Source organism: Acinonyx jubatus, chromosome B1 (assembly GCF_027475565.1).
Source record: "Acinonyx jubatus isolate Ajub_Pintada_27869175 chromosome B1, VMU_Ajub_asm_v1.0, whole genome shotgun sequence".
Taxonomy (NCBI): Eukaryota; Metazoa; Chordata; class Mammalia; order Carnivora; family Felidae; genus Acinonyx; species Acinonyx jubatus.
Genome location: NC_069382.1, coordinates 50,666,676 through 50,693,745, shown reverse-complemented (window position 1 = coordinate 50,693,745; position 27,070 = coordinate 50,666,676). Strand labels below are relative to the sequence as shown.

Here is a 27,070-nt window from a genome sequence, read left to right as displayed (position 1 = left end):
CTAAACCGTCCTTTGCTGTTTCGGTTGTTCAGATCTCCTCCCAACCCCCAGAATCACCAGGGAAGCAAAGTTATCCTTCTTGCACCCTTCGCCACTTCCAGGCACCGCAAATATATGGGACAGGTGGCAGGGTGATGTAGGGGGTGAGTTCCTGATAGGACATTCGTCCCAGACCAAGATCCTGGTCACCACTTATACCCTGGTATGATTTTGGACCTTGCCCTTCACCTTATCAAGGCCTCCTTTTCTGTTTGGTGTAATGAAGGAGGTGACAGCACTACCTAATATTTAGGGATGATGCAATAATGTAATGCATGTAGATCATTTTGTAAACTGTCAAGCTCCAAGGGCACCTAAGGGTGTGTGTTTGTCATTTCCAGAGCCTGGTGGTGAGTGGCGTGGGCGAGATCCTAGGGAGATCTCCACCCCACCCCTTTTGGCTCTGTGGGTCATCCCTGTCCCAGCCTCCTTGCTGAGACTGCCCTTTCTATGATAGCTGCTCATATTATAAACACAGAGAAGCTGATGTGAAATCCCTGGAGAAGAAACTCAAGGGGCAGTAGATGTTGCTCCCTAAGAGCCCTCTTGATGTGGGAGTCCCATGGGGCCAAGTCCGTGAAGGCCAAGGGGCTGCTTAGTTGTGCTGCCATAAGCAGGCACCCTGGGAGAGGAGCTGGAGTGATGAGGGTCAGGCTGCTGTGGGGCTTTTGCCCTAGGGAAGCTGTCCCTGGCTTTTTCTCCCACACACCCCTCTTTTAGAGTGAGCAGCTCACTCAGAGGTCAGGCAAGCATTCCCCCACATTTGTTTGGTATGTGGAATAGGTGTTTTTCCAAACAAGCTTTCGTGGTTAAATACATTTGGGAACTGCTGGGCTAAACAAAGGTCAGTGGCAATCTTTGCTGTTGGAATGTGATTTCCCAAGACAAGGATGAGATCTGTACCATTAGCTGGATTGATGGGAAGGAAGGAAACCTGCCCTCACTGAGCACAGACTGCAGGGGGCTTGGCATTTCCCTCTTACTTAACTTGTAGAACATCTGCTCATCACTGGACCATTTTGTTTGGAAATAGATGCCTACCTTCTTTTTTCCCATAAAAAGCTGTATGAAATGTACACACATTAAAGAAAGTCTGTTACCCTGGGAGGGACATGGTGACATGGAATCTTCCAGCCATGTGACTGCTTAGAGCATGGCAGCATAGAAAGATGCAGGTGACGCCCATGCTGATATCTGATAGCTGTTTGATCTGTGGAGAGTTACTGAGCCTTTCTGTTCCTGAGCTTTCCTGTTTCTTAAATGGGGATAATATTAGTACCTACCACAAAAAGTTGTTATGAGCATTTGATGACATGACCAATATCATGCCAGGTACAACACCTGGCCATTTTGTTGGTGATGGGAGAACTTTTATTGTAGATACACTTCCTGAATTGGACTACAAGCTGTACTGGTGGGATCCATGGCTAATTGGCCTTGCTTTGTGGGCTTTGATGACATAGCTGCCCATTTACACTGTTAATACTAGTAAATGGTTAGGAAGACCGTTGCCACTGCCACTTTATTTTTTTAATGTTTATTTTATTGTATTTTGAGAAAGAGAGAGAAACAGAGAGAGTCGGGGAAGGGCAGAGAAAGAGGGAGAAAGAGAATCCCAGGCAGGCTCCATGCTGTCAGCACGGAGCCTAATGCAGGGCTTGAACTCATGCACCGTGAGATCATGACCTGAGCTGAAACCAAGAGTCAGACGCTTAACCAACTGAGTCACCCAGGTGCCCCACCACTATCACTTTAATATGCGAGTTCTCCACTGATCTTGCCAAATGCCAACCTTTCCCAACCTTTCCCATCTCTCCACCTTGTGGCCCTCACTTATTGCTGGGCTAACCCTGTGGTATTCAGCCTGAAAGATGGATTGTATCCAATTTCCCCAGAAGACCACATTCAAGTGAAAAATATGGTAATAATAAACAATCGTACAAATATTATGCTGAAGTCACTTGAGCATCTCAGCAGGGTTTCCTTAAATCTGATGTTTTGAAAGTTTGAGTAAAGATAAAAACAAAGCTTATTCTGATATGTCATCTACATTGGTGGTGACATTGTAGTGTCTGCTGAAAGCTTTGCCAGTATTCTAGGTAGGGCCAGGGTTTGGAAAGCAGTTGGCGGGGCAGGAAAAGTGAGACAGAGTGTCAATACCACCATCCACCACTTACTGCCTTTATGGCCTGGGGCAAATTCATTTCCTACCTGGGCCTCTTGCTCCGTAAAATGTGAATAGAAGTTACCTTTGGGGTGTCGTAAAGGTCTAATGAGCTGCACATACACTGCTACAGCACCTTGCTTGCCATGTGGTGGGCACTTGATATGATCCACCGTTCCACAAAAATGCGTCAGGTCAACTGTGATACTATGTGCTGAGGGGCAGCAGGGAACAGAACTGACACAGACCCTCGCCTCACGAAAGTCTTATTTTTCTGAGCAGACAGAACAAAAACAATGGGACCGATGACACATGTTAAGTGCTTTGAAGCTAACAAACCTGGTGCTGAGACCACAGATAATGTGGTGAGGGGTGGAGAGAGCTTACTTTGGGCAGGAGTGTCAGGGAAAGCCTCTCCAGGGATCTGATGTTTAGGCTGAGTATAAGCGAAGAGAAGGAGCCACCTGTGGGAAGAACAGAAATAACCTCCCAGGCAGTGGAAAGAGCATATGCAAAGGCCCTGAGTAGGAAAAGCCTGGCTTGTTCCAGCAAGTGAAGGACCCAGCATAGCTGAGGTTGGTGGGGCAGGGGGAGGAAAGTGATATCAGGGGAGGATGGAGAAGTCAGAGGCCTGATCAAGCAGGGTCTGCAGGGCCCCACAAGCAGTTTGGGCTGATACCAAGTATACTAGGAAGGGTTACATAGGAAAGCTGTAGGATTGGACCTGCATTTAAAGAAGATCTCCTTTTCTGCTATTCAGGGAGGAAGCAAGAGCTGAGCTAAGAGATCCAGGGATGAAATTATGGGGTAGAGAGCATTTGGGAAATGATACCAAGTGCACGAATTTGAGGGCTGTTCTGGAGATCAAACCAATAAGACTTAGTAGAACTGGTGTAGGCAGTGATAGACGGAAGAGGTGGTGATTTCTCACTGGATATGTAGAGATGGAAGAGACCTTATGGGGGAACAGGTTTGGGAGACTGGATCAAGAATTAGCAGCTCTATCACTTTTCCTTCTGGGTTTTTCTGATCCTTCCATGTAAACATTGGCAGGGGGCAGGGGTGAGCCCCTTGCACCCACATAGCACCTGAGCCTGCCTTTTTTGGTTAAGCACACACGGAGGAGTTATCCTATAAGTAGGGCTCTGCTGACCACTTTTTCCCGGCATCACACCAGCACTCTTTGTCAGGTACCTGCCACAGGCCAGGTGCCGTGTTGGCAATGGGCTTGCAAACACACCTACCCTTCAGGAGTTTATGGTCTGGTGCAGCACATTTCAAATTCTGTGATAGGTGCATATACAGAGGAGGGATATATTGCTGTTTCTGGGGGCACGAGAGAGGAGGTAACATTTGGTCTAGATCTCGATGGATGCACAGGAGCTTGCCTGAAAGAGAAGTTTGGGGGCTCTTATGGACAGGGGAACCATAGGCGCCAAGAAATGGACACCTGGGAGAGCAAAACGTAGATATGGAGCGAGTGGTCCTGGGCACCTAGAGCATAGGGTATATTGCATCAAGCTGCCGGGGGGAGGGGGAGGCGCTGTGGTAGGGTAGTGATGAGGATGATGCTAGCAATGCTGGTTAAGACTTTTGGGGAGCTCCACTGTGTGCCAGAGGCTAGTTTAAGAGGTTTACATGGGTTAACCCATTAAACTCCCATGGCAGTCCAATGAGTGGATACTTTTGATTGCTCCCATTTTATAAGTGATGAAACTGAGGTCCAGAGACTTTAAGTAACAGCACGAGGCAGCCACAAGGCTTGTAAACAATAGAGCTAGATCTTTACCTAGGTGGTTGGGCTCTAATGCCTGTGTCCTTAGCAAGGATGGCTGTGTCTGAGTCTTAAAGAGACAGACTTACATGGGTTCTTGGGGAAGCGGTTACCGATACAGGGAGGGAGCACGGGCTGATATGCACTGCGGACCAATCAGCTCCAGCGTGTATGTGTGTGTGCATGCCCATGTGTGTGTTTATGTATCTTAGATGCAATTATACTGACAAGGGCAGAAGATGATGCTTCTGCTTCTTGCCCCCGAAATCTCTGCTCAGAGGTTGGCATTTTGAAAATGTTCTCAATCTTCCAGAGCATTTTGTGTATGCCTTCTCTACTAGGCATGCAGGGCAAAGACTTGCTGTCTCACTATGGAGCTAAGCTTGGCCTGACCAAGGGGTGAGGGAATGGGTCCAAGACCCAAGACCTTCACAGCTCCCCAGACACCTATTAGCGAGAAAGATACACTGGCCTTTCTTTGAGGTTAGTTTCTATTCTGACCCTGGAGACCAGGAGAGCTTGGCCAGACACAAATGGGTGGCATACCCAATTAGAGAGAGATTTACTATTAAAACCCAGTGCCCCTCATGTCTGTATGGTGCATGTTCCTTCTGTCTTCTTAAATCCATCTGGGAACCCTTAGAGAAAATCCCAGGCACCTCCAGATACCCTTTGAGCTATGTGTGTCCCCCTCAACTCTCTAATTCAGCTAGGGGGCAAGACTGGAAGTTCCTGGATGGGACCAGAGGCTCAAGATAGCCACAAGGGCTTAAGCTAGGGCTGGAACTTGAAGGTGGAGCCCACCTCTGACCACAGAACAGAGCTAGCTGGCACAGTGCAGAACAGTCCTGCTCGGGGGGCACACACAGGGGGTGCGCTTCTCCTGAGGGCAACGGCTTCTCTCAGAGAGGATCAAAGCAGAGTTGACTTGTTCTCACAGGTGACAATCCACCACGCAAAACTTTGCAGGGGTTCCAGGACCCCTGTGAGTGGAGGTCAGGCAAATGCTGGCAGAGGGTACACATAAAGGTATGTCTGGTGTGAAAAGACTTGAATCTCACGACTTCAGTTTCCAAAGGGATTTAGAGCAATGGAATCTTTAGAACTGAAGAGGTTGACTAGGCCATCTAACCCACCATCCTTGTTTAACATATGGAAAGCCGAAGTACAGAGAGGTAAGTAAGCTGCCTGAGGTCACTCAGCAAGGAATCCTCCCAAAAAAGTCTCCTTTTCTTGCCACACTGGGCCTATGGTTGAGATGGTAGCATGGCATCTATAGGATGTAGTTCAAATACCAAGCCTCACCCAGGTAGTTCTTCCCACCCCACACCTAACCATCAATAACCATGATATTCCGGCCCAGAGTTATATAAAAACAAGCATCTTTACTAAGACAAGGAAGTATGAGAAAATATATACTAAACCCTGTCTTTAGACACTGGTTTTGTTTTAAACAAATGCTGAGTTCTAAGATCCAATTAGGGCCTTTTCTTTCTGTCTCTTTGGTGTTAACCTCCATAATAGTCTTCTTTCTTAACTTCCCTGCTGGCTCCTCTTACATCAAAGCCCGTCTAGTGACTTGTACTTTAGCTTCTCATTTATTTCTTTTTCTAGCAAGAGCCCTGACCGCATCCCAGAGATTCACAAAGGCAAGTGTTCATTCCCGTTTCTCTGCTCCTTTTGAGCTAAACTGTCTGTGCCTTTGTCTGCAGCTGCTAGTTCCCCAAACACTTCCTCCTTTCCTGACTGAGGATGAAATGCATCCCAGAAGAAACTTCTCCAGCATCAATCTCCCTGGTCAGCTTTCCCTTCCTTGTGAGGGACCAAGCCACCTGGTTCGGGCTCTCAGGTGAGGGGAAAGCCCAGAGGGCTGCTTCTTAGCTGTCAGATGGCTTAAACAGCCCTCTCACCTCCTCCCACAATGGGAAATTTCCATGTCCCTCTTCCTGGTAGGTTTCTTTTTACTTATTTGAAAAAAATGCATTCTGGTCTCTTTCCAGTCCTATTCATATGGACATTAGCTGTCACTCTCTATGTCTGGGACACAAAAGTTAATTCCTTGATCTTTTAGGATTCTGGTTAAAATGAGGTGAAGCTGCAACCCAAAAAGTGATGGCAATCTGGTTGTGTGGCCCGAAGATGATGGATCTACACCAGAGTTATGAATTTCACACTCCATTTTCTCATTACCAAGAAGTAAAATTTGCTGTTAAAACAACCAGCCCACTGCATCAAACAAATCACATAATGAATTGCCTTTCCCAGAGTCATAGGGAACTTCCATGCCCCTCATCCCTTACTAGTGAATAGAGCCCTTTGCCCTAGCTCATTCCTGTGCTGAGCTGGAGTTGCCCATCTCTAAGAGATAGTCCCAGGGTTTCAGACCAAGTTGGTACAGAGGTCTTCCAGCCTTTGATGGCAATTTCCAGGCCTCTTATCACACATCCGTGTCTTATCAGGGAGCAGATAAAGAAAGGAAAGGATGCACAATATCCCCTGTTGACTCGCATCTCCTGGCTGTCTTGTATCTTCATCTATAACTGATATGAAGAGAGGCACACAGGTATGACTGCCTTTTCCGGCCAGAACACGAACTCAGCCTCTCCCAGTTTCCCCACAGTGGCCTCTCTTCAGGTGTATCCTGTGCTGCTTTTGAGGAGACACCCTCCTTCTCTCCTATGCAACATCTACTTGGTGTCTGTGCACAGGGTTCCCTGACCAGCCAACTCCAGAGCACGGTCCGGCTTCAGTGACCAATGGCTCCTTGTTAAACAGCACATTAAAACCTTACTCTCTCAAACAGAATTTGCAAGCATTTTAAGCAGAGACCTAAACCCTTTCAGTGCACAATCCGCCTTGAATCTGACTACAGTACTGAGGCCCTGGCTGAGATTGCCCCTAACAACTGGCAAGAGAAGGACAGAGGCAGAGTTCTTTTCTCCCCCCGCCCTCTTTTTTAATTGTAGTAGGAACACTATATGTGAAATCCAGCCTCTTAAATTCTCTTTTAAGTGCAAAAGAAAATGTAGTACGTGCATACAAAAGAGACTTCTTAAAGCAGCAGAAAAATATATGAGAAAGGCAAACTAAATTGATTTAATTAGAGTTGCCACAAATGAAATTGCAATTGGCCATCTGGAAATGCTTGTGTGTCAAATGCTGAAACGCGGAAGGACTCAAGGTAGGCTTCTTCAGCGCTCACTGGCTGACCAGTACAATCTCAGAGGGGAAGGCTCTAAGGGATGCAGATTCAGAAGCCTGAGCAGTAACTATAATTGGGCCATTTATTCATTTAATCAATAACTATTAAACACCTACAATGTGCCAAGCACGGTTCTAGGACCTAGGGACCGATATAGCCATAAACAAAAGACAGCAGTTAAGTGATCTTCTAAAGATCTTTTGTATCCCTTAAGATTTCCAAGGCAAGAAAGCTCATGAGTTTCACAAGCAGTGCCCTTCCGTGTCACACATCTGTCACCACCAGGGAGGGGGCAGGATGGCAGAGACCCCGAGAAGGAAACCCCTGGGGGTGACCCCCATCAGCTGTTCCACTTACTGTGTGGTTATGAGCGAATCACCCTCTCTGAGCCTCAACTTTTTCATCTGTAAGATTTACCCCCAACTGGACCCAGTTGGAGGTGCGAGTCAGGATATCAGGAGGAGTTCTAGGCTGTGGCATTCACTCTAAGGCCAACCTGAGATAAAGATGGGTCTAAAGCTGAGCAGAGGAGAGCTGAGTCCTCTTTTAATTCTAGGCCTTCTTGTGCATTCAGACATCATGCATCCCAGGCTGCCAGACCCTGGAGTTGAGGAGCCTACCAGTTGGAAAATCTGCTCACCTGTGACAACATGGGGGCCCTGTCATTTCCTTTACACTTCACCCTTCACCAGTGAGAGCCTGGCATGTTGAGTCCTCTTCTGCTGGTCCACATGGTGGTCTCCTGACCCGGTCGCTTGCAAGACAAGGTGCTGCTCCTGTTTTGCACCGTAGAAAGCTCCTGACATGGACCTCATAGGCCTGGCGTCACACACCTGCTCTGCACATAGGAACCACACATTCTTTCCAACAAGGCCTTTGCCTCTTTGAGCCTCGGGGTTCTCATCTGTAAAGCACAACTCATAGCTCCTGCCCCAGGGGGGTTTTGTCAGGAGGAAGTGAAATGCATTTGTTCTTGGCACAGAAGAAGCACTCTGACAATGGCGGCTAGTATTTCTACCGCCTACCGTGGAAGGCACACATTGCTGCCATCCTCAGCACCTAAGGCTCTGATTGGACCACATCATTTTACCTGGAAGGTTTTTCTCATCCAGGACCACTGACCACAGAGAATTTGAGCTACGGGGCCAGGACCACTCCCGAGTCAGCCCTGCACAGGCACACACCCACCTCGCCTGCTCAGCAGTCCTGTGTCCCTCTGCAAAACTGCCCACCTGAGCTGCCATGGAACTAAAGAGTATCTGAGAGCCACCTGGTAAGGAGCCCCTTACCCCTCCTGAGCTTCTGTCACAGCTCTGTCCAGTTAATCAAGGCCTGTCATCCTCAGGGCCTCAGTGGCCTCAGGTAAAGGAACCCAAGACCATTTTGGCTGACAGAATTTCCAGGGCTTTGACAGCTATCTTATCCCACACCATGGGAGATAGGATCCACCCCGATTCTCCGCCTTTTAAAAAGATGTTATCAGCTTAGGGGCTGGTGGGTGACTCAGTCAGTTAAGCGTCCGACCTCAGCTCAGGTCACGATCCTGGGGTGGTTGGATCAGGCTGTGTCGGGCTCTGTGCTGAGCTTGGAGTCTGCTTGGGATTCTCTCTGCCTCTCTCCTCTTCCCCTCTCCCCCACTCAAGCGCGCACCCTCTCTCTCTCTCTCAAACAAAAACAAAAACAAAAACAAACTTAATAAAAGCTAATGTACGTGAGGCATTTTACAATTCCCAAAGCACTTTTCCATTTGTCAGGCTATGTCAGATGAACAGCAGCTCCAGGAAGTAGGCCTTACTGCCATGCCTTCTGAGCCCTGAGGTTCAGCATTGTTGACAGGACTACCATGTAGGCACATCTTTGATACTACAGAATATGTAATATTCAATATGCATATTCAATATGTGCATATACACTATAGATATATGTTCTTTTTTTCTATTTATAGATACATGAATATATAGTATAGTATGCACACATATCCAAGATGTGCCTATATGTTTTATATTCATAACTTATCGAATACTCCAAATCCACATTTTTACCCATGGTTCACAAACAATATGCTAAGCCCAGATCTGTTTGTACCAGTGCTCATGTCCTTTCCAGGGCATCTCACAACCTGGGTTAAAATGCACTCATTCTGGGAGCATCAGGGGAATGAGCCTCGTTGGCCATTTTCTCTTCAATGAGAAGGGACTTACTGGAACTTTCTAGTGACGGCAGATGGCCTTCTTCACCGTGTGCTCCAGGCCAGCCAGGATCCAGGCATCTGTGAGTCCTACGCCACACCAGCTGAGTGGCTGACATTTGTTCTAGAATCTCTAAAGTTTGTCTTTCTCCAGCTGGCTGTGAAGATAGTGTTTTGATAGCGCTGAGAGCATCTTAGAGAGAAGAGACAAGCAAAGCAGAGGGCTGGCTCTAGCTTTCCTTCTGCTGTGTCCTTTAAATATCAGTGCTTGACCTTGAAGCTCCTTGAGGGGCATGCTGCTACCTTGCTATGTCCACCATGTTCCCAGAGTGGCTATGAGCTCATGGTGTGCTGCTCAGAAGAGACTCATCACATAGATATCAGACTGATGCTGTTCTCATGGCCTCTCCCAATGTCATTGTGTCTGTATCCCATGGACCTCTTCCAGGATAGTCACTTCTTAGGAAGAACTGTCTAGAAAGTTTCAATCTCCAGCTACTAGACACACCCAGGTTCACAGTTTGGTTTTTGACTTACTGAGAATATTGAGGAAATAGGAAATACCCTATCACAGGGCTTCTCAGCCTCAGCAGTACTATATCTGGGGCCCAGCAAGTCTTCATGGTGTGTTGGGGGGCCGTCCTATGCATTGTAGAATCTTTAGCAGCACCCCTGACCCCTGCCCACTAAATGCCGGTAGCACTCATACCCAGAGTTGTGACATTGCCATGTATCCCTGGTTGGGGGTGGGGGCAAAATCACCCCCGTTGCGGACTTTGCTCTGCTGTTAAATGGATGATTATGGGCTGAATGAGGCCCCCTCTGGATTGGTTGGTTTACATGGAAGGGCACTAGTTGTTTGCTATGCACAGGAGTCAGCAGGGCCCCAGACGTTGAAGCATGAGAATAAAAGGACATGCTTAATGCAGGAATCTCAGGCAAATCCTTTCACATCTCTGAGCCTTGGTGGCCTCGTCGGTAAAATGGAGCACCAGTAGACATTTCACGAGAGTATTGTCAGGGTTAAATGAAGTACCACATGCAAAGTATGTGGCATAATGCCTAATACATGGGAAACGTTCAATAGATGTTCGTTTCCTTTTCATCAGTCTTTTCTCCCCTCAAGGATTTCTTCCGGAAGGATGAAGGGATAAATGTTGGCTCCCAGGGAATTTTCCTTTCCCACATCTAGGGCTAGAGGTGGGCACTTGTGATGGCTGGTGGGATCAGAAGCCCCTTTCCCTATGGGCCCTCTTAGAAATCAGAGGATACTGTGGGCTGTTTTATGAGAAAAATACCCACACAATTTTGCACATAGTTTCAGAAGGAGCAGACAAAATAGCTGCCCTGCCCTTGGAACATATGGGCAAAACAGGGAGGGGAGGCACCTAGGTGGTTCAGCCGGTTGAGCATCTGATTTTGGCCCAGGGGGTGATCTCTCAGTTTGTGAGTTTGAGCCCCACATGGGGCTCACTGCTGTCAGCTCTGAGCCAGTTCTGGACCCTCCACCTCCCTCTCTCTCTGCCCCTGTCCCACTTGTGCTCTCTCTCAAAAATAAATACACATAAAAAAGAGGAAGTAAGAGTAAGAGATAAAGTCTATCAAGGTGGTGGGGGAAATGCTAAGGTAGAAAACAAAGCCTGGAAGGAGGCACTGGCGGGGCAGTGTTGGGGGGGAGCTGCAGTTTCCAGTGTGGTGGTCAAGGATGGCCCCTCTGAGAAGCTGATCTTTGAGTCAAGGGCTCCATGAGGCACTTGGATATCTGTGGGAATGGCATTTCAGGCAGAGGAAGAGCAAGTGTGTGCGCCCTGAGTTGGGGGTATGCCAGGAGCACATCTGGGGCCAAGGGAGTGTGAGGAGCTGTGGGAGGTGACCCCCCTAGGGAGAACAAGTAGCTGTCTCAAGTAGGGCCTTGCATGAAGGCCTGATGCCATGAAAGGAACTTAGATTTGCACCCACTGGAGAAGGGAATTACTGAAGGGCACAGAAGAGAACCGACAGGTTACACTTGTAACTCCCAGGCCGTATCATGTAGGGCCCTGAAGGTCTTTTAAAGGACCTACCATGGCGTTAACACCAAACAAGATGGCGTGTCAGTCCAGATAGGCTAGCCATGCTGCAGTGGAGGATACCCCAACAATTCCGGTGGCTTAAAATGTTGATTCATTTCCTGCTTGTTGCAGTATGTCTATCACAGGTCGCAGGTGGAGCAGCCTGTTTTTGGAGCATGGGAGAGCCTGGCTTCCTACCTGGAAGTGACATCCATACTTCTGCTCATGTTTCCCTGGTCAGAGCAGCCACAGGCAGGAACCGGAGCTGAGCAGGGCAAGAATGCATATCCTCCCATGGGAAAGGTGCTGAAAATCAGGCACCATGACTGCCTATCGTGCCTGGAGGGCCATGCAGAGGGGCATACTTTAGCTTAGTCACTTTGGCTGCATAATGAAGAGATTTCTGGGACGAGAGCAGGTACAAGGAAATGAGTTTGGAGGCCATGCCAACACAGAATAGAGATGTCACTGCTTTTGCACATACTGGGACACTCAGACAAGGCCTTCCAGGGGTGAGTCCTCAGTTTGGCAAGCCCACAAACTTGACTTTGTGCTCACAGAGATGATCAGAGAGCTGCCACACAGTAACCAAACTGATAAGAAATTGATGTATAAATCTGAATGCTTGTTCATTAATCTGTGGGTATGGATGAGGAGACATACCTATCCTGGTGTTTAAAAAAAGAATCTGATTGGGGCGCCTGGGTGGCTCAGTCAGTTAAGTGTCCAATTTTGGCTCAGGTCATGATCTCACTGTTCGTGAGTTCAAACCCATGTCAGGCTCTGCACTCACAGCATGGAACCTGGAGCCTGCTTGGGATTCTCTGTTTCCCTCTCTCTATGCCCCTCCCCCCTTTCAAAAATAAGTAAATATATATATATATATATATATATATATATATATATATATATATAAAGGAGTCTGAGTTTTGGAGTTAGGCAGGTCTGCGTTGAAATCCTAGTTCCATGATTTCTTAACTACCTGATATGGAAAAGTTCCTTAGCCTGTGAGCCTTAGTCTCCCCCATCTTCAAATCAGTCCCCTGCTTCAGATATATTTGTAGGAAAGAATAGTTGAGTTAATTCTGTCACAGGCTTAGCACAGAGTCTGGGCCAAGGTAGCTGTTCAGTAAAGGGAAGTGATCGTCGTTATTGAAATCTTTATTAGAGATTAGCAGATACCAATCAGCCTGGATACAAAGGCAATAAAGAGGTATTTCCTATAAACCATGGTAAAACGATGTTCTACAATAGAGATCACATCTGTAGTGGCCAAATTTGATTTCTGTCCTCCTTGTCCCATCCCTCTGATGTTAAAGAGCTTTTTCTTCAGCCAAGGTATAGTATGGTCTTTGTATAGATGTATAGATGTACATCTTTGTATAGATGTCGGTTTTCCTGACACCTTCCAGTCTTTCCTTCCTATGTTTGTATCAGGCTACTTTGATTGCCCTTGGGTTTTTCCACATTAACTCAGCCACAAACATCTGTCAGTCCTGAGGGTTACATCCACAGATGGTGGATGCCATCTTCTATTTTGACCCTTCTTAAGGATCAGTCTGGAAATATCAAGGGTGTCTTAAGGTCACCCCATGTGGTAAACTCATGTAGGAATCACACCCTCTCCAAACACAGAAATGTGATGAAAATGAGGGTGTCAATGCTTGCAAGTGACGGAAATGGGAAGAAAATGGTCAGATCTTCAATTATTTACCATGAATGTATTTTTAGTGAAACTTTAAAAAGGAGATTGGTTCCTTTGTTGCTTTCACATCAAGTCTACTAAGTATAATTCTGACTGATCGTCAGTAGCACATCTGGTTTGCCTAGAAGTGCGGTGTTGGAATAAAGAGGACAGCCTTATGGGGCTCATCTAATATGCAATGAGGCCCACTGAATTCTTCAAGAAGGATAATAGGTCCTGCCAAGTGATATGCTGGTAAATGCTTAACAACCAGCTCTTAGCAGAATTGGGGGAACCCTGGTCTGTAGCAGTTGCCAGTTTCTGTGGTGTAAATATTCCCACCATGCCTATTTCAAGCCTCCAACATGACATCAGCCAGCCTGCAAAATCCCTGCAAATTTAACAATTGGATGTCATGGGCCAGGATGCGCTGGCTTGAACACACTGATCATGCCTGAGGAGTGAGATAATCCCAGGAATCATTGTTAGCACTCTTGCTTCCCACCTGTGTAACTTTGGCTAGGTTATTCAATGTCTTTGAGTCTGGCTCACAGGAGGCATCTGTGAGGCTTATTTCCTTCCCCTAGTGGTTGCCCGCATAGGAAAGTAACTTCGTACCCATGCTTCCTTGCTGTGCCTCCTGGGTGGAGGTGAGGACAGGAGACAGGCAGGAATGTTTAGACAACCTTGCACACAGCTGCTCCATCTTTTTCCTGGGAGCATTTCCAAGAAGAAACGAAGCTTTTTAAAAATGTAGGAAGATAGAGGGAGGTTGGATGGGTGGAAAGTGAAGTATTGCCCATCTAAAAGGAACTCGGTGTGGAGAAAATACACAGGGGGAATTGAGGAGCAGATGGTTGACTTTCCCCAAACATTAACTTCAGGGAAGAGGGGAAGGTTGAAAGAGGTTAATATTGACCTTGATGTGCAGGTAGACAAATAGCCAGTTGAGCATGTTTCTTGGTTTGGGGAACCTCTAGGGGTACAATACCATGCAAATTAGGTGAGTATGTAATGTCAGAACATGGCTGCAGCCACATTGAAGTCTCTTAACTTCAAACTCAGTTTCCTCACCTGTAAAATGGGAGTAATAGCCCAGCAAAGAAAGGATACCATAACTAGGGGAATAGCTAATGGCCCAGCGTGAAGGACAGAGGGGCTCCAAATGCCAAATGTCACACAGAGGCAGAAGAAGAGATTAGTCGTCTGCATAGAGGAGTTGGTTGGTGACTTCCAAGAGAGCTCTCCATTGAGATTGGAGGTCAGGAGTCAAGGGAGCAAGGAGAGTACCCTCAAGAAGTTTGGAGAAGAAACAAAGAGAGGTGGGATCTCATTGGCAAAAATGCAGGGTCCTGAGAGCTAGTGTTTGTAAGATAAGAGGAACTTGACTGTGGTTATATGCTGATGGGAAGGAGCCAGGAGAGAGGGAGCTGGGAGCGGCAGGGCCGACTCTTCCTACCCCTGCTTTATCCTGTGCTTAGCGCCCTTTCCATCCCTCTTCTGAGTGTTTCTCCACCATGTGTTTTAGTGGTGGAACGGAGCACTGTGGCAGAAAGGTTGGAGACGGCAGGTGCAGGTGTGCACATCCTACCCGGCAAAACCAAATCCTGCTGTTGCCCCCTCTGTTCTTGCTCAGAAAGTCTTGTGGCCATCTCTAGATACCCCTGGGGGTTCTCAAAGGACTCCTCAAACCCACATGCTATGTTCTCCCTGTGAGATACTGTAGTGTTCTGGTTTCTCCTTCCAGTTTCCTTTCTGCTTATGTATTGGGGCTCCCACTTGCTGGCCCCTTGGTGCAGCCCTGCCCTGATCATGGCCCTGCTTCAGTTTGTCATATCTCAGCTTCTCTACCTCACCCTGGTGGCTGGGCCCTCCCACAGCGCTGATCCCTTCCACTGCATTGCATCTTTCCTCCTGATTCAGCCACTTCATCTGCTGCTTACCCTCTGATTTTAGAATCCCATCCTTCCCCAAACACCATATCACTATGCTTTTCACACGATGGGATATCCACACTCACAGCTTTTGTTTTGTTCACCAACTAGCAACTGTTCAACTGACAGTGACCCTTGGATATTGCATTGATGCCACCAAATTGGGCCTTCCCTGATGACTAGGGCTAGTCAACTGCAGATTGGTTGCAATTGGTAAGGGGTGTCCCACTGCAGATTGCAGCCTTTCATTCTCTGTTCTGTTGGTCATAAGGTGTGGCCATTCCTTTCTGGAAATCTTAAACCCTGGGTCCAGTGATCAGAACCTGAAGGCCCCTCTCCCAAGCTTTTCTCAGAGGGAGTGGCTTCCTAGGAGGCTCCAGCTTAGTGACTTCCTAGCTGATACAGCTGGACTCCAGGCAGCTCAGTGGGCCAACCGCAAGCCCCGCCTCCTGGTCTGCACCACTAAAAGTGAGCTAGCTGTGAAGGTCACTGCCCAGAACTTGTCACAGCCAAACGTGAGGTGTTTAACAACTTCCAGTCTGATCTTTGGAATGTAGAAACGGATCGGGCCATAGTGGAAGCAAATCATAAAGCTCCCCAGCCTGTCTGAGAATTTCACCGGGGGCCACAGGGCCCCTTCCAAGGCTGATTCCTGTGGGCTTGGGTCCTGGCCAAGATAATGCATTGACTTTTGGATTGACCTCAGGTGAGACAGAAATCTTCTAGTGAGCCACAGCAGTGAGGGAAAATCTTGCACCTCTTCCCTCTGCAATGGAATACACTGTAGGCCTTTGAAGATTAATCACTTGACAGAGGGAAAGCCATCTCACCAGAATCACCTCTTTACTTGTGGTTTGAATGTTACTCTTCTGAGGAAGGTAGACTAGAATGCAAATTTGGGTTTTAGCTCCAAAATCAAGGGCCTCTCTCAGATACCCATGGGTATTAACTTCTTGTCCACTCAGCAAAAGATTCAAATCCTTTGTACCCAGAGAACCTAGACTTTCTCTCCTGTCACCTCACCCAGCCCCCTTCTGAGGCCATGTCTGGAGGGCCCGTTAGTACAGTGGTTACTTTCAGGGCCACTGGAGTCAGACTCTGAGTTTGAATCCTGACTCTACTTCTTGATAGATGTATGTATTTTGAAAAATGTCTTGGGGCACCTGGGTGGCTCAGTTGGTTGAGCACCAACTTCAGCTCAGGTCATGATCTCATGGTTTGTGAGTTTGAGCTCTGAGTCAGGGTCTGTGTTGGCAGCTCAGAGCCTGGAGCCTACTTAGGATCCTGTGCCTCCTTCTCTCTCTGCGCCTCCTCCACTCACACTCTGTCTCTCTCCCTCTCTCTCTCTCAAAAATAAAATAAACATTAAAAAAAATCTTAAGTTTCTTCATCTAAAAAATGGAATTAGAGCACTGTATTAGTTTTCTAGGGCTGCTGTAATAAAATACCACAGACTGGGTGGCTAAAACAACAGACCTTTATTTCTTCCCTGTTCTAGAGGCTGGATGTCTAAGACCAAAGTGGAGACAGTCTTGGTTTCTCTGGAGGCCTCCTTTCTTGGCTTGCAGATGGCCACCTTCTCCCTGTGTCCTCACATGGCCTTTCCTATGTGTGAGCACATCCCCTGGTGTTTCTGTGTGTCCAAGTCCCCCTTTCTTATAAGAACACAAGTCGGATTGGATTAGGGGCACCTCTCATGATATCATGTAACTTAACTACCTCTTTAAAGACCCTGTCTCCAAATGCAGTAACGTTCTGAGGTGCTGGGGATTAGGGCTTTGACATGTGAATTTTTTTGTGTGGGAAGGATGACACAGTTCAGCCTACAAGAAGTACCTACATCACAAGGTTCTTCCAAATAAGATAATGCATGTACATGCTCAGTGAATCATGCTATGTTCTCTGGGACAGTCAGGTACACTGTTAAGGAACACATCTGTCTGGTGCTCTCTCCCTCCCCCACCCCAGTTGAGCCCCCAGAATGAACTGGCTTCCCTGAAGCACCTTCTGCTGACAGTCCTTCAAGCAAGAGATGCCGTTAGAGTCCTGTGGGTTTGTGAGGCCACAGGCTTTGTCCAGTGAAATGATGCAAAGGTGGCAAGTCATGAGACATTTAATCCCTTGACCAAGCATAACAAAGGTGCCAATGTCACAGATGGGGTCCAGACAAGTTTCTTGGAGGTGAGTTGATAACAAGTATATCTAATGGTTTCTACCATTGGTTCCTGAGCCCTCAGAGGACAAGTGTTTCTCTGTGTTGAGCATCTAGTGAGAAACTCAAGTCCCAAATGGCTTCCTAAAATGGGCCTGTTTTTTCTGGGCTCCACTCAGGATGTACTCAGCCTACTAACTCTGGACCCAAAAAATGTGTCTGGAGCTTTGCACAGAACAGGGAGTTCTTTGGTGAATGTGGTGAATTATAAGGTAGCCACACCCAGACATTCCCTCTTTCAAAGGATCATCTTTGTCAATGCTGCTGGCAGAGAGAGTAGGGCAGGCTTGTCATGGAATGATGACCCCACTCATGTTTCTTCCTGTCCCTGCTTGCCATGCTCAGGCTCTGAAGAGAAGAGAGGTCCCAGACAAATGCACTCTTTTTGGTCTTGGGCAGGACCTCCGCCCTGGGCACCCGGCACATGAGCCAAATGTCAGAAATTCCCACCTTCCCTTTTCCTTTAACTCAGAGCATTTGCACAATGCCAAGGATGTGGCCTGGCATTCAAGGCCCTGAAGGACAAACAGCTTGGTGTTAGAACAGACACCTGCTATTAGAGAAGGTTGATGGCCTTTATGACCTCAGTAAAGGCACTACCTGGTGGAGGGTCGAGCTGACAAAGGGATAGGATGCAGAAAAAATGGAGTGTTGGGACCAATATGAAAAGGCAGGCAGACAGCTGTGCTGTGGGCCTAACATTACTGTCAGTAGTTGGGTAATCTTGGGCAAGGCACCCACATGCCTGTACTTCTGCATCCTGTCGAATGAGTGGGTTGAAGTGGATAGTCCATGAATCTCCCTGTGGATATTCTGTTTGGTGATATACAATATACCAAATTGGGAGAAATAAGGCAGAGAGTTAAGACTGGGGTTGGGCATCAGCTGACAAGCAGCCCCAGAGCCAAGTGCTCAGATGTGTCTCCCATGTGACTGTGTCCCAAGTCCTCCTTATAATTAGCATTAATGTCTTATGATGTTTGGGGAGCATTCATGTTGTATTCTAGAGAGCAACTCCAGTAGCATCGACCAAGATCCAAGGCAGCGTGTGGGTCAGCTCAGAGGGAAGCAGTTTCTGTAATACTTCATGATGGGTGGAGCAGGAACAGAACCCAGACCTCAAAGCCACAGGGACAGATCAGGAAATGGCAGAGGTAACCCAGAAGATAGAATAATGGGGAACAATTGTATTTGGCTTTGCTATGTGAGATTGATGGACATTTGAATTCCTGTTTATTCATATTTGGCATGGACGGGCTAATGTCACAACACACAGAATATCGAGATCAGCATGGTGAAGGCTGAGGGGCTGTCCTACTTCTGAACCCCACGTCTGTTCAAAAGCACACCCAGAGTAAGACTGAATGAGACCACGCTCCGGCAAAAGATAAGCTGCTTTTTCTTATTTCTCCAGCTTGGTACTCATGTTTTTCTTTTGAACTGGGGGAGTAATACATTCTGATTTATTAGAAGGAACAAAAAAAAAAAAAAATCAAGGCTTCTTCCCATTCAGTTTCTGTAGAACTCCCATCTGATTATTAAAGGTCAGCTGTACCACCAAGATTATTAACAGCAAGAAATGAGTTTACCAGGAGAGGGTTTGATGTCACAAAGATGTTTAAAAGGAACTTTCTGATGATGCTCCAGTATTGATAATAAGCCTGGCACAGACTGCTGAGATGATTGCATATTCCCTGCCCTCCAGAAACCTACAGCCTAAATCATGTGACTCCCAAAGCACCCATTCTCCTCCCTGCCCAGTGCACCAGACAGCACAAACACAGGAGGCTCTAAAACGTTAGCATGACCACTGTGACGTGGCTGTGGAGCACACATGGTCTTAGCAGATGCCGGTGGGAATGCCCTATGCATACAAAGGGCAGAGCAAGACACACAGAGTATCATGTTCAGAACTTTCCAGAAAGGTGAGAGGAAACTGTTAGGTGTTTTCAAGATTGGCTTTCAAAATTGCTATGGTTTCTCCCCTGTTTGTTTTCAATCTTGGTTGCTATTATTATGAAAGCAACACATACTCCTTGCAACAGTTGACAGTCTGGGGGTTTTTTCTAGGTTCACGCCAACATAATGGTTTTTGTTATCGCACTATATTGTTCTGCAAGCTGTGAACCTGAGCGTCTCTCAGGTTGGAAGGAAGCTCCGTGAGGTGGGTGAGGAAGGTGGATGCAGGGAGGGTGTAAAATGACTTTGACTCTTCACTGGGGCTTGGAGGGGAGTGGGGCGGTGAGCAGGGCCCAGGGAAAGACAATTCAAAGACTACAGGGCTGGGGCAGTTTAATGAGTCACTTGATGAGACAGTATTCAAGACCTCAACCAAATTTAATTGCATTTAGTTCTGAAATCTGAGGAGAAAGGAAAAATGGAGGCTCCAGATGGTCGGAGTGGAGAACACGTGTGAGAGACTAGGGGTGATGGGGAGTCTCGCCTGAGAGGAGATCACATGGTAATACCTGACTAATAGCTGGTTGCTTGTGCGTGGGTCAGAGACTCCAGTAACTATTTGTTGTGTTCAGTTTGATTCAGTTACACATACCAAATAGGCAGCATTATTAATAAAATTGCTCCATAATGATTGAAGTATCACTGAAATGCAGGGGAATGATGAACAGCGGTGCTGAGTGGAAAAGGCATTTCCAAAGCATGAGCAACACTCCTGAGTCAGGACAGGTACCAGAGAAGCATGGGCCTCCAAGTCAAGGCTTCGGAGAACTTGGAGCCATGCTGGGGTGGGGAAAGCAGCAAGGACTGAGTGAGAATGAGAGAGAAAGGAGTGAATGAGAAAGGCAGCCACCCAAACAGACAGAAGATCCCAGGGCTCTTGGTCAAGGTGGCCTTAGGCAGAGGATGGAGAAGCTAAATGCAAAGCTTCAGTTAAGATGCATTGGGTGAGCTGATGAAAAGGTGGGAGAGATGCCAGTGTCTTCCCAGAGGAGAATAGTTGTGCAACTTGGGGCAATGAGCAAGCTGTCAGTCTTCACCATCAGTGATCCCTTCTACGGCTCCTCTAAGAGCACAGGCTGCTGGTGACAGGGACACCAACCCTGGCCACATGTCAGTGTGCAACAAGGATCCCCCACAAGCTCATGATCCCTTCAGACAGAACACGTGCCACCCGACCCACAGCAGATGCAAGGAACTGCCACGGTGGCTCCAGTTCTTGGCTTCCCAAGCAAGGCACATCAGCCTCAGCCTTCACTCTTGAGTTGTGAGTCCCCAGAAATTCTGGACTGGGGCCTTAAAACTAAAAGTTGATCTCAAAAGTTGTCAGTTTAGGGAACATCTATAGCCTCTGTGGCCCGTTCCTGATTATGTGTTTCTTTCTCCCTCCTCATTTAGACTTCGGTGTGTGTGGGCATCTCCTCAGCCAAGAGCCCCACTGTGCCCCATGTGGGATGTCCAAGGTTTTGACTGTGTGGGTTTGTGTCTTTCTGGCAGGTGTCTCCTCTGTGACTTCCCTGATGTCCCTGGCTTGGGTGCTAGCCTCCTATCACAAGCTGCTGCGGGACTCCAGGGACGACAAGAAGAGTATGAGCTACAGAGGGGCCCTCATCCACCTCTTCTGGCGCCTCTTCACCATCTCATCCAGAGTTATCTCTTTTGCCCTCTTTGCTTCCATATTCCAGCTCTACTTCGGGATCTTCGTGGTGGTTCACTGGTGTGCCATGGCCTTCTGGATCATCCATGGCGGAACAGACTTCTGTATGTCCAAGTGGGAGGAGATCCTCTTCAACATGGTGGTAGGGATCGTGTACATTTTCTGCTGGTTTAACGTCAAGGAAGGGCGGACTCGATATCGAATGTTTGCATATTATACGATAGTCTTGACCGAGAATGCTGCCTTGACGTTCCTTTGGTATTTTTACAGAAACCCGGAGACCACTGACTCCTATGCGGTGCCAGCACTGTGTTGTGTCTTTATTAGCTTTGTGGCTGGGATCGCATTGATGCTCTTATATTATGGTGTGCTGCATCCCATGGGGCCGCGAGCTAAGATTTTTGCCAGCTCCTGTTGTGCCGAGCTGCTCTGGGGCATCCCTCTGCCCCCCGATGTTGAGCCCATGGCGCCTCAGACCCCTGGGTACCGGGGGACCCAGGTCACGCCTACCAGAGCCGTAACGGAACAACAGGAGGATCTCACGGCTGACACTTGCTTGCCCGTTTTCCAAGTGAGACCCATGGGGCCCTTGACCCCGTCGGGGCGTCCTTACCACCCAGAAGGGCCCCTCATTAAGATTGACATGCCAAGAAAGAGATACCCAGCTTGGGATGCTCATTTTGTAGACAGGAGGTTGAGAAGGACTATTAACATTCTGCAGTATGTCACCCCCACCGCAGTAGGCATTCGGTATCGAGACGGACCGCTCCTTTATGAGTTGCTACAGTATGAGTCTTCACTCTAAGAGCATCTTGACCCAAGTTGAGAAGGGAACTTAAGTTTGGGTTGTGGTAAACACCGCTTACAAGAAATATAACCCTCCCTTTCCCCAACACACAGAACCACCACCACCACCACCACCACCACCACCACCACCATCACCACCACCACCAATGCTACAAAAAACAAAAAAGAAAATAAGTCACAACCCCTTCAGATAAGCTTTCTTTCCAGTCGCTGTATGTATACAAAGATATTCTCTATGTTTTGTAAGTAAAAACAAAAAGAAAACTTTTCTTTTGTTTTTTACACATAAGAAACAGTATTGAAAAATCCCACACTATGGTTCATAGGGTGGAGAAGGAGGAGTTGTCTCCACTCCAAAAGAAAAACAAAGTTTTATACCTTACACCAAGTGTAGATCATTTACGGGATTGGTGCTGATTGAAAGAACAAAACAAAACAAAACAAAACAAACAAACACAAACAAACAAACAAACAAAAAAACCTTCAACTGCCTTATGCCCTTAGGTGCTGAGTTTCATTAAGTACTGTCACGTTTTCTCATGCAAAACTCTCTGGTGATTTTTGCACCAGGAGAGGGAAAATTAAACAATCAAATGAAACAAATCTAGAAACAAAACAAAAACCAACCAACAAAAAAACCACAAAGCAATCATTCTTCCTATCTGATTATTTGTATTGAACAAAACAAATTTACCAAAAGCAAAGGCATAAAAACCCCTCCTTCTTTTTGGTTTCTCTCCCAGTCTCCTGTCCTTGCCCCTAATGAATCAGCGCCTTCTAGGAGCCAAAGTCTTGCTGTTTGAAACTCAAATGGCTGGAGAAGCTACTTGAAGGTTGACTATGTGCCATTTTAGCATTCACCCACTGAGAATCACATTTGTTTCCTGGTGTAAAGCAACACAGAACAAAACAAAAAGCCACCCCAATAATTCTGTAAGAACAGGAAATTCTAAAGCAAATTAAAGGAGATTTCCATTTCTGTAATCAAAGAACATCAGTAATAATAAAACTCAGCATAGTAGCAAAAAGAATGACATCAATTTAAAGGCACAATACTTAATCAGTGACCGGCAAAAAATGATTTGTTCTGTCATTTTAAGGCCGTGAAAGGTATACATTTATCACATGTGATATTGTGTAAGGCCTCTTCTGTTTCCATTTGGTGGGAAGCCTTAAATTGATCTGGAAAGAATTCTTCATTTTTCATTTGTGCTTTTTAAAAATATTAACAAAAGAGGAAAATTAGAATATAAAAAAAAAGTCAAATTGTAATAACTGACCCATTTCAAAGACTGTTTGGTGCTTCTGTCTTTCACCATTGTGGTTGGCTGAAAGTCATTCAGCTCACTTGGTGCATCTGGGTTGAGTGGGAAATTTTGTGTGTGTAGTGAGTGTGTGTGTGTGTGTGTGTGTGTGCACGCATGTGTGTGTGTGTGTGCCCATAGCACACGTCTATGTGTGTGTATGTGTCTGCTGCAAAGTCTTGCCAGAAATGTAGAAAACTGATACAAGACAGACTCTGGGTATGGCTGAGGTGGAGTATAAGGGTGCTGGGAGTGGGAGCAGGGACAAGGGAATGGTGCTTGAATATCAGCCCCTGTCTGGATGGCGAGACTCATACCAGCAGCAATACTCTGGGTCTTAGAGGCACGTCATTTGGGTGAAGATGTGATTCAATTATTTATTTTCACGTTGTACCAAGTTGAATTTCTGGAGGTGTTGCAAGTATGTTCAACCATTTTTAAATGTTATTTTTCAAAAAGTATTGCTCCTGTAAGGAATATTCTGTTCTAGGGCATCTTTTCAATCCCATTGTATCTCTACTTGGGCACAAAAAAAAAAAAAAAAAAAAAAAAAAAAAAAAGGAAAAGAAAAAAATCACAAAAAGAAAAAAAAATCTCCACAAAAAAGATATATATATATATATATATATATATATATATATATATATATATAAAACTCTGTGTATGTGTGTGTATATACACATATATATATGTATATGTGTATTTACACACACAATATTTTTCGGTAAATACTGTTTGTCTTTGTTGTGTGGAGCTGCAATTTTTTTTTTTTTTAATTACAGATATAACTGTTTAGGGTGCAAGACCTCACATTGAACTATTCTCAAAAGAAGTTCAAAACCTGAGGAATTTTTTTATGTTTGTGGGGTTTTTTTTAATTATTAAAGAGGCTTCTCCTTTCCACCCCCTTTATTATTTATCTAAAGCTGTTTAAAAAAAAAGAAAAAAGAAAAAAAAAGAACAAGTTTTAAATTTTCTTTCAGTTGTAAACTGGATGCTCCTTTTTTTGTTCAGGTCCCTTTGATTTCCTTTATTATTACTAAACTTAGCAGCGCCGTCCTGTCCCTCTCCCTGACTCGGTTGTCTCCCCAGGTCCTTCCTGGCAGAAAGGAGGAAGGGAGGAGAGGTGCAGAGAGCCTGTGGCCCTCGTGCCCATCCGTCTAGGAAGCATGATGCACAGAGCACACCCAGGCCTTGGCAAAGACCAGCCATGCGGGACTGTCTCCGCCCATCCAAGGGACAGGCCCATGGGCCACTCAGTAGTTAATTGGGAATTCCAATCTGGTCAGCGGTGCTTTCCTTTTTATTCTGCTTCCCTGCCGAGGGTTTATCTTGCTGCTTACTCTGCTGAGGCCGGAAGAGGTGAGGCCATTTGAGAGGGGCCATCCCATCCTGGCTTGCTATAGTCCTAACTCTTGTCTGCCTCCGCTCTGGGGCCGTGTGTGCCTAGAGCCCTATAGAAGTCCATCACTGGAGCAATCCTAGACATTGTCCCCCGTGCATCCCTTTGGGACCTCTGCCACTTTGGCTTGTTTGCCTATCCTTTCTCCTTCTGTTTCGTTTTGATACAGTCACAGGCTTTAATTTGCCACCTGTATTCTACTACTCCACATTTAGCATGTGCGTACGTGAGTGTGTTTGTGTGTGTGTGTGTGTGTGTGTGTGTGTGTGTGTGTGTATTTATGTTTACATGCAACTGAGAAAATTACCAACATTTGTGGACCTGGAGCGCCAAAAGTTGGGATGACAACTTCCAACTCAGGGAGGGCCCTCTGGGGTCTTAGCCACTGGGAGCAAATGAGAAGACCACGGGGCATTTCAGAAATCCTTTCTTTCATTCTCTATTGGACTGGGCTCCACAAGACTCAGGCAGGAGAGCACAATTATCCTGTGAAATGTTACTCCCCACCTCTCCATTATGCCAGTTACTTTCCTAATGATGAAAATGAAAATATGCATTATGAGCAGTAGCAGGGAAATCTGTCTTGGCATAGGGACAGAAGAAGGAAGAAAAGTCTGGAAAGAAGTAGAAAGCATGAGAGAGGGGCAGGGACACATGAAGAGAATGAACAGAGGAGAGTTTTCATTTGCCTTCTCAGTACCATCAGCCAATAGCAGGTCCTTAAGTTTTCCAATCCCCTGGACACCCTCTGGCCACTAGTCCCAACCAGCAGGTCCCCTTGGGCCTTCTCCCCGCCTCCAGTTGCTTCTGGGGCTGCTGGTGGCTGGCGGAATGCACACATTCCCCTGCTCAGAGCCACCCCTGGGAGGTCTGTCTCCTTACCCGGAAGACATTGGTTCTGAAAACCCAGACCCTTCAGGCTGCTCTGTGGCAGAATCACTCAGTGAGCAGTGGTGGCCTCATCCCACACTGGGAACCTGCTTTTAGTCTGCCATTTGCCTGAGCGCCTGGCAAACCTCTTAAGGGCTATGCTGCCCCAGCTGCCCCCCAGCAGAGTGCTTGATGAAGAGTAATTAACTCTCTATATTTAGTTCTGGTGGGAGATGAGCACACTGTACAAGCAGCTGTAGAATAAAATAGGAAGGTAATCTCCTTTCTTTACTTACTGCCACTCCCCCCATCAAATCTGCCCACAACCCCCCATAGAACTTTGGCTCTTCATTCTCAGAAATATGTGCTATCTCTAAAATCTGGCTGATTTTGTTAGCATCCTTTTTGCAAGTTCTGTTTCTCCCTTGCTCAGGGAGTGTGCCTTTTCTCTGGGCCTCGGAATGAAAAGAAACCTCGTTCTCCTCAGATAATATTGAGGTGATGTCCCTGAGCTCATTGCCACAAACCTGTGACATCCCAAGTCGGAATGTCATGTCTCTTTAGACCATGAGGAGGGGAGCTAAGAGGGTTTAATTTATCAGATGAGCCCCCACTGGCCTCACTCACCCCCCAAAGTTTCTCCTATCTCAAACACACCTCTCCACTCTGTCTCCAAAAGGTTCACCTTGTTCTGAGCAAGTTGGCCAGGGGTGCTTTGGGGAACAGGCACCATCTCTCTTAATGGCACATGCTGCCAACATGTCCCTTTCCAGTCGAGGAGGACACTTCCTTATGGCCCCAGGGGCTCCCCCACTCCTGCCAGATCCCCCTCACTCTACCTCCCCAGGCACAAATTCAGCCAATACTCTATGGCCCTGGTGGCCTAACTTACCATCACCTCAATAGCCATGGCCCCTCTGAGTCCAAGAATGGCTTAAAAGAGTACAAATATACCTGTCTGGACCATGGTCATGAGGATGATTCTATTGGCCTTGTGGCACCTCATGCCATAGGCAACAGACCCTATGCCACCCAATTGGAGCCTTATTCTTAGAAAAATTTACAGGTTTTTGAAAAACACCAAACGAGATCATTTTCTCAAGTCTCCCTCTACTTTTACCCCTCCCACACAGTCATAGTGGCAGAAGCAGAGGTTTCTGATGCTGATCTTGTTTGGAGGACCTCTTAATGGACATGGTCCCGCTCCTCTATATACACAGAAACTTCTTTCCCTGTGTTTATGTGCCTGATAGACCATACCTCCCCTTTCCTTGTCTACTCTGCTCCTGGGGATGGAGGGATCTATAATAAGCCCCAAGCCCTGATGCCCCTAGACTGTAGCAAAATTTTCTCCATTACCTGGGAACAGATGGAAGGAAAGGACAGTAGCATGCAGGCTTAGAGCCTTTGGTCTAGAGAAAAGGATGTCAGATCCCTGGGATATATTCTACCTACAGTATCCACACCTTTAGGCTCCCAGCTTCTCCAGTGGGGTGAACTGGGCCACCTAACATTTGCTTAGTGTACAAGATGGCATTTTCTTTTCCAAGGAAAGTGCCTCATTATTCAAAGTGAGCCATTTCAGCCCTCTTGTGTGTGATGACAGCACCTTCAGGTGGTGGCCTGGATGTGGGTGCATTCCTTGTGCACACTCATTTGATTGTCTTATCAAAAAGCTAAAATCTGTTATTTCTTTGCTAAACCAGAAAATGTTAAAATAACACTGCCAGATTTGGTGGGGGGCATATAAATTTGGAGAATGCAAAGAGAGCTCATTGCAATTAATTTCACTTAGATTCCAAGTGATGTTCCTAGTGTATACTTAG

At 46.7% G+C, this 27,070-nt stretch overlaps 1 protein-coding gene across 1 annotated transcript in view; it reads left to right on the top strand.

The window, feature by feature from the left end:
- XKR6 (XK related 6) overlaps nucleotides 1–23,548 on the top strand; it is a 318,378-nt gene extending 294,830 nt beyond the window's left edge. The window contains exon 3 of the mRNA XM_027069469.2: nucleotides 20,702–23,548. Within this exon, the coding sequence (XP_026925270.1) occupies nucleotides 20,702–21,666 (965 nt within the window). The 3' untranslated portion in view covers nucleotides 21,667–23,548. The remainder of the gene's footprint in view (nucleotides 1–20,701) is intronic.
- Nucleotides 23,549–27,070: the final 3,522 nt, after the last annotated feature.